This window comes from Fonsecaea monophora, assembly GCF_001642475.1.
Source record: "Fonsecaea monophora strain CBS 269.37 chromosome Unknown Scaff227, whole genome shotgun sequence".
NCBI classification, from domain to species: domain Eukaryota; kingdom Fungi; phylum Ascomycota; class Eurotiomycetes; order Chaetothyriales; family Herpotrichiellaceae; genus Fonsecaea; species Fonsecaea monophora.
The window spans coordinates 1-12,036 of NW_019174158.1; the positions used below are offsets into that span (position 1 = coordinate 1).

At 53.7% G+C, this 12,036-nt stretch overlaps 3 protein-coding genes across 3 annotated transcripts; all 3 read left to right on the forward strand.

Annotated features, from left to right (window-relative positions):
• Window positions 1-497: 497 nt before the first annotated feature.
• AYO21_12102 (hypothetical protein) lies at window positions 498-863 on the forward strand (the record flags this gene model as incomplete). The annotated part of the gene is made up of 1 exon (XM_022661934.1): window positions 498-863. One exon carries the CDS (start codon window positions 498-500, stop codon window positions 861-863), a length of 366 nt encoding a protein of 121 aa, XP_022505754.1.
• Window positions 864-1,805: 942 nt separating this feature from the next.
• AYO21_12103 (hypothetical protein) lies at window positions 1,806-2,825 on the forward strand (the record flags this gene model as incomplete). Its single annotated transcript, XM_022661935.1, has 4 exons — window positions 1,806-2,044; window positions 2,228-2,384; window positions 2,439-2,612; window positions 2,667-2,825. The coding sequence occupies 4 exons, from the start codon at window positions 1,806-1,808 to the stop codon at window positions 2,823-2,825; spliced, it is 729 nt and encodes a 242-aa protein (XP_022505755.1).
• A 5,702-nt stretch (window positions 2,826-8,527) lies between these two features.
• On the forward strand, window positions 8,528-10,629 carry AYO21_12104 (hypothetical protein; the record flags this gene model as incomplete). Its single annotated transcript, XM_022661936.1, has 3 exons — window positions 8,528-8,590; window positions 9,506-9,692; window positions 10,163-10,629. The coding sequence occupies 3 exons, from the start codon at window positions 8,528-8,530 to the stop codon at window positions 10,627-10,629; spliced, it is 717 nt and encodes a 238-aa protein (XP_022505756.1).
• Between the last annotated feature and the right edge of the window lie 1,407 nt (window positions 10,630-12,036).

The following is a 12,036-nucleotide window of genomic DNA, read 5'->3' on the forward strand; positions in this document are numbered from 1 at the left end:
CTCAGACGCTTCGACCCCCCCCCGAACTCCTTAACCCTCCTTCCTAGACCCCCTCCGAGTTACTCGACTCTAACGACGCGGAAGGACTCCTACCCGAGTAAGAGGTAGCTAGTTAAGAGGAGGACATCCCGGACGAGGACAGTCTTTATAGTGTCAGCCTAGGGAGCGATAATGACGAGCTAGACTACGTGACCTTTACCGCCGAGAAGCTCCTAGCCTAGTTCCATTTTAAAGGGCACTACGGATGTACGGTCGAGAAATACGCCTCTCTCCTATAGCAGTACGAGGAGGTCGTCGGCGACTAGAAACACTACGATCTACTCTCTTATTTCCTACGCGCCTATTTCCCCTCGGTCATCCGGCTAGACTACGACCTCGACCAGCTCCTAACGCGTGACCAGGCGCAGGCCGATTTTACGCCCTCGGCGGTATAATAGGAAGAAGCCATCTACGGCACTGGTCCCCATCAACCCTTCCCGCGACATATCTACCTCCACATGTACACTACCCCCCCTGCGGATCCCGAGGTCTCATCCGACATCGATAGCTTCCTCGGGTTCGCGACGTCCCTCGCGTTCGCCCGAGGCGGGTTGAACGTCGATCTCGCCCTACGCGTATACCGGAACATCACGACCGACGTCTACATCACTAGTACCGCGTACCGCGAGGATCCCGTCCCACCTCGGGAGGAGGACCGAGACGAGGACGAGGGCGACCCTCCACGCGCCCGGACTACTACTACCCTCCTCCGTAATATCCCTCACTTCTTCGCCGGGCGCCTCTTTAACGCTCGCGACATCGAGGTCTACTTCCTCTTCCCGCACCTACCGGTCGACGGGGAATTTATCGGGCTAAAGCAGTAGTAGTTATACCGCTAGTTCGACCGCATCTTCCTCCCGGCCCTCACATCTATCGCCCCCGCGTACATCCTCTAGCACATCCCTAGGTCGCTCCGGCAGGCCTAGGCTAACTCGGTCGCGGCGTAGGTCGAAGGGCGTAAGGCCACCACTAGTAGCTACTAGAGTGCTCAGGCCATCTACTACACCCTCTAGGCCTACCTCCTCGCCCCCCTCTAGTCCGCCATCCTCGAGTTGATCGAGTTGCAGCCCGGCCTCTACGACTTTCGCGACCTCTAGATCTTCTTCAGCGCTAAAGGGACTAAGCTCGCCTTTAAGAGTCGCTCCCGTGACACTACGAGCGTCCTCGACGCCCTCTAGGAGTGGCATACGTGGATCTAGGGAGTCCTATAATGGGAGTACATCGACGAGGACTAGCTATACCTCGACCTCGGGCAAGAGATCTATATTCCCCAGCCCTCGACCGACTCGAGCATCTCCCCCACCCCCACGACGTACCTATGGCGACGGTGTTACCTCGAGTCGTACATCCGCTAGCTCTACTAGGAAGAACGGAAGACCCCGTCGTACTAGGGGTCGGGTACTCGGTTCTATACGCAGTCTATGCTCCGCGACGCCGTCTCCGTCACGAGTATCCCGCCTAAACGGTCGCGGCTCTACCGGGGGGGTATTCGCTACATCTAGAACTATAACTCGGTAAAGGAGGTGTTTGACGCTAATAAGCGCATGCCCTTCGATAACGACGCTATTAAGGAGCTGACGGTCGACCCCTTAGTTAGTAACACCGCCCGCACCCTCGCTAGGGGGCGTCCTCGCGAGAGGCGTGTCCTCCGCCGGGCGTATACGTAGAGTCGGTACCGCGCCCGCGTCAACCTACACGATAACCGCCGCAAATACTACGGTATCCGGTAAGAGGCGCGCATCACCTACGCGTACGCGGTCGCCATGATGGACATCCTCCATACGCACCTCCCGCCCGCGACGCGCCCGCGCCCCCTTCGAGGCCACCCGCCGTACGTCTGGACGATCCCCACGCCGACCTACTTTCGCTTCCTCCGCTACTACATCAACCGGTTCGCCCTCGGCTTCGAGCTCGTCTACGCCCGCGCGCTCCCCTACGCGACCACGTGGGAGCAGACTAAGATCATGGCTATGTTCCTACGCTATCTTCGCTTCGCCCTCGGCGGGTAGCAGCTCTCCCGGGAACCCGCCCTCTAGTACGGGCGACGGGACCTCCCCCCGCGCGAACCGCGCGTCGACGTCGGCGACCCGGGTACGGACTACCGCCGCAGCTAGGTCGGCCTCGGATTCGGCTACACCCTCCCCCGCTACGGATTCTGCTGGGTCGAGCCGCGGATCGACTAGACTAGCCTCGAATTCCACCGGGACATCACCGACCTCGTGACCTTTAGTAACTCGACCCTGCGCGACCTGTACGTCCGCCGCGGTGGTGCCGTCCGTAACTTCTTCGACTACGAGCGGCGACTCGACCTCGCCCTCCGTCTCCTCGAGGAACACGTCGACTACGTCTTCATCGCCCAGCGTCTCCTCTAGTGGACGGTGTACATCTGCCTCGAGCAGTTTCGGATCGACACCCTCTATACGGTCGAGTACGACATCCTCCCCGACTACGTCGAGGAGGCCCTACAGAGCCCGGGCCCCTTCTACTACGAATACTTTCGCCGCATTATATCGACTAAGCGCATCCACACCGTCACCGGTAATAAGTCCGACTTTAAGGACCCCCGGCGACTCGTGTAGTACCTCTTCGACTAGGACGACGAGTTCGTACGGCTCCACTAGGACTAGAAGCCCTACCGCACCCTCTACCGCCGCGCGTATACGCGACTCTCCTACGCCCCCTTCGCCGCGAACCATCACCGCCGGTACTTCACGCGCACGTACATCCGGTACCTCTTTAAGTGGCACTGGCTCCTACCCTACCCTCACCGACACGGACTGACCTAGAAGACTAAATAGAGTGCGCGTATATAGTACTCTATCGACCTCGTAGCCGCCGATTTCGACACCATGCCCACGCCCGACATCCTCCATCGCGTCGACCCCGATAAGTAGGTATAGCTCGGGACTCGTAATAAACGGACGCACTAGCTCTACCGCCCGGGATGGACGGCCGACCTCCCCGAGTGGATTTCCTGGATACCGGACTAATAGTCCGAGTAGGTTAAAACATAGGTACGCCGCATCACCGCGACGGAGTGACCGCCGAGGACGTACCCTCACCGGGGGACTCTCCAGCACCACGTATACATATAAATTAAGATCATCTGAGATTCGATCCATCCCTCCCTCTCTCTACGTCTCTCTATACATCATCTCCGGGCGGCGGTAGGAATGGGCTATAGAATGGATCTACTCCGCGTCTCTCCCCCCCTTACCCTCGGATCCATTCCATAGCCTATCTACCGTAACTACCCGTATCGTAAACCGCCCATCACATTATTACTCACCCTTGATTCCTATAACGCCTCGCCCGGTATTAATTAAGAATCCATTTCCACCCCGTTATCCCGTTTATGCCCCCTACTCCGTTTATAGAAAACACGCGCGTACGTACAGGATCTACCATCCCCGTGAATATGGAAACCCATTACTTACTTTGCGAAGAGGATGTCTAATAGTACACACCGAAGTCCGTGTTAGTTGAGGACCGCGACATAACTTACCGTCGACTTACCGTATACGACGCCATCGCGAACGGGCGTACATCCAGTACTACCGAACCAGTCTAGTAGAAGGGATTATAGTACTAGTGGTAGGTCGAATCCGGGGCCGGGTACCCGTAGACCTATAATTTTACCCTAGAATTTCCCTAGATTCCCCGAGTCCGCGCTGATTCGTCAATTATGGACGTATCCTCTTCGCATATCCTAGACGCCTCCGCCTTCGAGGCTCGCGCATTAAAGATTGACCATTAGTACTATTTAGGGTGTAATATACGTCTGTTATTCCCTAGTACGGCTAAATTACATGAGACCCATCTAAGTCGGCCTCTACCGACCAGAGCGTACATGATGGACTGAATGTCTAACTTAGGAAGTCCTGGCATCGGCTTAGAAGACCTCGTAAAGACGGAGTAAACAGGCTGTAGAATGGATCTAATAGCTGGCCACCTCTTCAGCCATAGTCAGGTAGTCTGTAGACTGGATCCATCTCGCTCTAGGGTGTAGTAGAATTCACCTCTGCCTCACCTACCTAGTTATCGACCACCCTTAGCGTCTCTCGCCGTCGCTAATCTATCTCCTACTTTTCAATCTCTCTTTTCTCCTCTTACACTTTCCTAGGACAACCCTTCTTAACTTCATCTAAATCGCTTCATTTTCCTATGTAAACGCTGTCTAATCCATTAAGAGACTCTAGTACAGCCTCTGCCTATCCGTAGCCCAGCCGAGACGCCCTTTTAGGCGCCAGCGACGCTAGATTCGCGCGCCGACGACAAATTCTATGTGATAGGGGCTAAAATCTCACCTAGAGGTCAGTGTTTAGCTCACTAGATCTAATCCACAGCCTATTTACCCTCTCCCTCTCTCCTCTACCACCTACCTCCGGTAGATCCATTCCATAGCTAATGTCTTCCCTTCCCCAGTCTACTAACTACCCCAGTAGATCCATCTCTTACTACCTTTTACTAGTCTTCGGCGATTTTAAAACCCTAAGAGATTCATCGAGGATCTCCTTTTTTATCCTTTTTTTTTTTTCCCCCTTTTTTTTTTGTTAGTTTAGTACTGGTAGCGAGGTGGTTTCATTCCATCTCGCACCTTACTAGGTTTCTGTAACTTCGACAATTTATGAGACCCTCTCCAGATCTTATCCTGACCTTTTTTCTTGTTAGTTTAGCACTAGTAGGGGAAAAGGATCTATAGAAGTTCCATAGTCCATTTTTTTTTCACTCGTAACGGTCCATGGAATGGATCCATTAGATTTCTAAAGTTAACGCCTCCTAGCCTACAACGGCCTAGGGACTGGATCTACGCACCATCTCTCGTTTTTTTTTTTATTTTACCGTGCGACCAGTATATAATGGGCTGTAGAATGGATCTATTCTACGGCCCATCCTACAGCCCATTTAATTAGTATCTATCCCGCGCCCCTTAACTCATTAGATCTAATCCATAGACTATTTTAACTGACTCGAGCTGCTTATAGGAACTAGACACTATATCGTCATTATGGTACCCCGCCGTAAGCGCCGGTCCGGGACTTCCAGCTCTTCCGAGGCGGAACCTACGAAGCGCCCTAAGACAGAATCCAAGACCGCGTTGGAGACACGCGTCGTACATGTCGAGTAGAAGGTTACCAGAATTAAGAAAGCGTACGAAGACCTACTAAGAACTAAAGGCAATAAAGACCGCGCCGCTCAGCTCAAGGAGAAGTATAAAAACACTAAGGCCGCCCTAGAAGAGTTGTAAGAACGACTGAAAAACACCGAAGAAGCCACTGACTAGTCCGACTTATCTGACACCCCGAAGAGCACCACTAAGAAGAGCACCACCCCGAAGAGCACGACTAAGAGCACCAGTCATGTAGACCTTACTAGCGCGGACGATAGCGTAGATTAACCTACGGTACCAGCATCGAAGGCTACGGATAAGGGTAAGTAGCGATAGTCCGAGGCTAAGTCTACCGTATATGTCGATGACTCCGAGGGCGAATCGGATAGCGGCCTCGACCTAGACCCTAAGACCGCTCGCGATAAGGCTATCGCCCGCAACGCCCGGAAGTAATAGAGAGCCCAGGATAAGAAGACGGTTAAGGACTTCGGCTTCACGGACCGCGCGACCGCTATCGCCGCCATAGCCTACAATTTCTATTAGTATCGGATTATCGAGCCCGAGCGAAAACTATAGCGTAACTAGGCCTACATCGCCGGATACCTAGGCTTACCTAATACCTAGGAGCTCGGCCGGGTAGTCGAGTCCTTAAAACCCACTATCTAATCCTTCCTGAAATATAAGCGGGTGGGCTTTAGTGTGCCCGGCGTAGTCGCTACGTCTACGTTCGCCTACGATAAGATTATTAAAGAAATCGCTAAAGGGGATAAGGCCGCGTACAGCTGGAAATAACTGGCCGATGTCAGCCTTACGGAACCCCTATCCCTCGAGGACCCCTACTTCGCTAAATTCGTAGGCCCGACTAAGAAGAATAAGAGTATCTTCCCTAAGGCCGTCTACGTAGCCTAGACGTACAAGATCATTAAGAAATGTCGCGGCCTCTTTAAGGAGTCCTTCGATAAGCCGAAGCCCGGACAGATCCGATAGGGACTCGCCACCGCCGAAGACTTCTATCGCGCCTTCGTCCTACTACGGTTCGCGGTCGGGTATTACGAAAAATAGACCCTACCCGTCTTTAGTAATAAGACGGCGGCCCTAGTACGCTACTTAACCGATGAGGAATTCGCCCGTATATCCATCGACCCGGCTACCGCGGCTAAAGCCCAGGACGTATAGAACCTTAAAGACTAAGTCACCCTCTTATAGGGGGATAAGGAATATCCCGAGTACGATAAGGCGGAACGGATTAATATAGCCACTCTCATCCTTAAAGATGAGACCCTAGATTAATTAGCCGATAATAACGACTACATCTCTCGTAACATCGAGCGACTCTCTAAGTCATCTAAGAAGAAGGTGAGTTTCTCTTATCTATGGAATAGATCCGTTCGCTTTACCCTCGATTACCCGGCTAACGGGCCGTAGAATGGATCCGCTGGATATTCTAACTACTGGATCCATTCTACCGCCCATTAGCCTAGACTATCTATAACTAGCTAGAGGATCCATTCTACGGCCCCCTTTTACTCGTTAGAACGTCCCGTCACTGACTACCTTCTCTCCAGGGCGCGACCGACCGCGTGGTACGACCTCTACTAGACGACGAAACACTTAAGTACTTCTTACTGTCGCTGATCGACTAATGTGACATTATCTACGACTCCTTCACTACGACCTTACCGGGCGACTCTACTTAGTAGAGTGAGGACCTCTCTATAGCCGAGCGCGTCGCCCCCGAGAAGTACTAAGACCCGATGAAACCCGCCGTCCTACACCCGGCCGAGAAGGAATTTTAGGACCTACGGGCGAAGACGTCGACGGTCTGTACGCTAGTTAAAGGGTATCGCGCTGCGGCCTAGGTCTTAGGCATCGACCCCGACTACCGTAAGTTAGATAAGGGCATCTATACTCCACCCACCGATAAAGCTAACCCTACGCCATTTTACCCCAAATACCATTAGGTCATCGGCACGGCATAGTAGATAGATATGGAAGAGTGCCCCTACGGGGGCGGCCTAGTCGCCAAGGACTGCGGACTCGGTAAGACCTCCTAGTACTATACCTACATCTACTACGCGGCCATGAAGAAACTGGGCATTTAGCAGGAGTACCTAGAGCGGCGCGACGATGCCATTACGTACGGCCGCCCGCCACCGAAACCCCCTAAAGTCGATTTTCGACCGACCCTGGTCGTAGCGCCGCCGACTACGTTAGACTCGTAGTATACGGAATACCGCAAACATTAGCGTAGTAAGAGTAGCCGTCCGGTCCTTAACCTCCGCATCTTCTACGGCACCGACCGCACGCTAAGTACCGACGTAGATGAGGACCTTCGCGCCATCATGCTCCCTTCTAACCCCCTGGCCGCGCGGGACGCGATCGAATAGGCTTTCCCGGCCGACGACCCCATATCCGCCTTCGGCATCGTCTAGGTGGCGTATAAGACATATATCAAGCGCACCCTAACCAGCATCAAGAAGTCCATCGAAGATAAGTTCCGTACCACCACCGGCTAACCTAAGCGAGGTTAGTACCCCCCTTCCCGTCCATCATGACGGTCCGTAGCATAGATCCATTCGCCGCCGCCTTCCCGCGGATCCATTCTAGAGACCATCTACTAACCTCTTCTCTATAGATGATGACTCCATCGAGACCCTACCCGGCGACGTTAACGTCACCACTAGTACGGTACGGTCGAAGTACCTACCCAGTCTTAAGGACATTACGCTTAAGGACGCCGATCTACGGCGCATTCGCCGGCTCACTCGTCAGCTCGAGGATGATGTCCAGTTTAATGAATAGGCTACCGCGGACCTCCCCCCGGAGGAAGATGACGCCGGCTTACGCGAGGAATTGGACGACTGTACGGTGTACACGTCCCTCTTTACCGGCCTCTTCTATCGGGTCGTCTACGACGAAGCCTATAAAGTTAAGAACCCTAAGACGATGAACGCGATCGCCATCGAGAAACTATACGCGCCTAAGAAGTAGTTTATCACCGCTACGCCTATAGTGAACCGGGTGTCGGACCTCCTAGAGTACCTGTACCTCCTCTAGAACCCGGCCTGGGAGACGGACCTACGGGACCTGGACGACTTCATCCTACCCACCTAGGCCGAAAAGATCTACTCGTCCCTGGTGATTACCGACGTCAAGGATAAATATCCCCTATATATAGCGAAGTACGACGAGTGGCCCCTATTCGTACTTAACCCCCGCCTGTTCGCCTCGCTCATCAATAACGGTAAGCTGGAGAGTGCTACGACCGCGCACAACGTGCTCCGCACTATTTTAGGTCTCATCCAGCTCCGCTAGACTATAGCGTCCCAGATCTGGCTGGAAGGCCACGACTACTACCAACCGGGGATCAACGTACCCATGTACTACATCACGGGCGTGGAGCTGCGCCAGCGCGCGTACGAAGAGGACGAATACAAGAAAGTATAGTCGACCTTTTCCCGCCACCTCACTAAGGGGGGCGCGGCGGCGGCCAAACCGAGTAAGAAACCGGGCATCGCGCCGTCCGGGCTGCGGGACATGGCCATCCACCGCCACCTCTACCTAACTACGTTCGACGGGCGGATGAATACGCTAATGCTCCGCAAGAAGGGCCTGAAGGGTGCGGTATAGGCGCGCGACTAGACCGAGAATACGGACGACTACGGCTTTACGGAGTACTTTCTAGCCACCCGCCCCTCCCCGACTATCCCTAACTACTACGACCGGCTGGGCGTATACGCCTACTAGGCCGGGGAATCCGCGAAGCTACGGTACCTGGCTAAGTACGTGTACATGGCGATGTAGGGCGACGAAGCGGGCTACTTTACGGGTAAGGTCGTGTTCATGATGAATTAGCTATACATCCAGTAGGGACCGGATAGTTTCCTCCACAACCTGGGGGTGAAATACTACGTCATCTAGCCCAGTACCACGGCGGCGGCGCGCAGCTCGATCCTAGCTAAATAGAACGACCTAGAGGACGACGTGCTCTTCCTGCTACTGAATAGCCGGTCGTCCTCGCTCGGCCTCAACATCTAAGGGGCGTACCATAAGCTCGTGATTTTCGACATACCCGAGAATATCCCTACCGTAACCTAGTCCATCGGGCGGGTGCACCGCCTAGGTTAAGAATACGTACAGTTCATCTAGACCGTGTACGTATTAGGTACGTACGACTAGTGGCTCTACTCTAACGCCACGGCTAAGATGATGAGTTAACTCGCCGGGGAGGCGCGCATGGAAACGTAGATCTCGACCCTCGACCGCGAGCGGATGTTTACGGCGTCGAACGATATAGACCCGACCGAGGCCTACTAAGTGGTAAAAGCGGCCCGAGACGACTTATTCATGGCGTAGGCCGAAGAGTACATTCGCCGGCAGCTGGGTCAGCGCTGCAGCCGCCTACACTGGCGGACGATGGATCTCCACGCACCTCATACCGCGGCGGCGCTAGCCGACACTCCCCATCGCCGCCACTACGCGTACGATCGACTATTCACGGCTGCTACGGCCGGCCAACGCAACCCCATCATCACTCTCCCCGGTAAGTCTAGTCTGTACGGTCCGTGGGATGGATCCATTTACCCGATCTCCCTGACGGATCCATTCTACGGCCCCCCCTCCCCCTTTTATCCGTGCCCTCGCTGACCCTCCCGATTTCTCCAGATCGCCCCCTACCTAGTACGCCCTCTCGTACTCGACCCGGTCTCACCAGCGCGGTGGACCACTCGGTCGGCCTCGACACCCTAGTTAAGCGTGGCGTGACGATGGACTGGCGGGTCGACGAGGTGGAATACGTCCCTCGACTAAACCGGTTCCGTAGCGCTCGCACGGAGGAGTGGATTGACGAAGTGTCGACGTAGGTGGAACACCTCAGTAGCGGCATGATCGTAGATCCCGAGTCTGGCCTCCTGTACCGCCCGGACGACGACACGTGGTAGGATAAGACGACGCAGGACCCCGTAGCGCCTCCGGCGATCGTACCGGGGTGGCAATTTAAGCACGGTAACTTAGGGCTGGAAGACATGCGGCGGCGATGCGGCCTCCCCCCACGCGCGGCCCTCGAGGACGAGGTCGCCTTCGGTGGCGCGGACGACGATACCGACCACACTAACGATGACGACCCTAACGACCTCGAAGATGGCGAGATCCGCGAGGAGGAGGGCGAGAGCGGCGGGACGGCTATGGACCCCCGCGGGCCGACCGACGCCACGACCCAGGACGCGCCCGTTGAGTCGTTTAGTGAAGGTAGTGAGACTACGGTAGCCGACGATAGTATGTATGGCGATAAGGATGGCGCGGCCGAGGACAACACGGACGACAAAGAGGCGAAGGAGATTAGTGACAGCCCCACCACGCCGCACAGCGAGCTAGTGGATCGAGGACGCCCTCTAGTGGCGCTCCCGGAGGACTTAGATACGGACACGGATACGGCGGCCGCGAGAGCGGGGAACGAGGAAACGGCGGCGGGCGAGGGCTAGGGGCCGCCACCTAGCAGTATAGGGGAGATAGTGTATAACCAGGTCGACGGGGTGGAGGATCCATTTATTTGATGGGCGTCGGCGCCGGCAGCGGGGCGTGAGCATGGAGCATACACCGTTCAGCCTACACCATTCAGCATGCGACTTTCAGCATGCGACTTTCAGCATGCACCATTCAGCAGGTAACATTCAGCAGGCAACTTTCAGCGTGCACCATTCAGCAGGCGACATTCAGCATGCACCATTCAGCATGCACCATTCAGCCTGCGACTTTCAGCATGCGACATACAGCAATCAGCAAGGGATTCAGGGCCTGAAGTATAGAGCTGGAAGCATCAAGGTGAGAGCATCGAGCATGAATACGGCAGACAGGAGCGTACGGAGCATAAGCGAGTATAAGTACATGAAGGACTGGGACTGCGGAGGTACATTAAGTATATTAGAGGGTAGAGCTAGGAGAGGGATTAAGGAGTCTTACTACTTAGGGCGGGATTTTTTTTTTAATTTCGCTTTTTTTTTCGTGCCTATAGGACGTAGCTGGGTTAGAGATACGGTAACTAGCTAGGCGGCGGTGAACCGTAAGAAATAGACGACGATGAGCAGTCTCGAGGTAGATAGAATAGATGCATTACTACCAGTAGCGGGGCGAGTACGAGGAGAGGAGGAGAGGTGGGATGTAGAATAGATCCATTCCACAGACGTACTAGAGAAAAAAAAGATGGGAGATTAAATGGATCCATTCCACAGATACGCTGAAAAAAAAAAAGACGGGAGATAAAATGGATCGATTCCACAGGGGTAGTAGAAAAAAAAAACGGGTAAAGATGGGAGACAGAACGGATCCATTCCATAGGCATACTAGGAAAAAAAAAGACGGGATATAGAATGGATCCATTCCACAGGCATAGTAAGAAAAAAAAAAAGATGGGGGATGAAATGGATCCATTCCACTAGCATGGTAAGAAAAAAAAAAGATGGGGGATGAAATGGATCCATTCCATAGACATGCTGGAGAAAAAGAAAGACGGGGGATAAAATGGATCCATTCCACAGACGTACTGGGAAAAAAGAGATAGGATATGAGATGGATCCATTCTACAGACATGTTGGAGAAGGGGAGACAGGAGGTCTAATGGATGCATTCTACCACCCTGCTCGATGGTACCCATCGAAGGATTCCAAGATTTTTTCTATGATGGGTACTAAGGAAATAGAAAGTCGAATATCTCTTAGTACCCATCGTAAAAAACGACGGTTTTTTCGATTTTTCCGCTTATTAAGGTCTATTCTTCGATAATATCTACTTAGATAGACTCTCCGTATCGTAGATGGACTAATATAGTCTTAACCCTAGAGGGTAGATCTATAGAAGATCAAAATCGCGAATATCTCTTTAACTAGAAATTT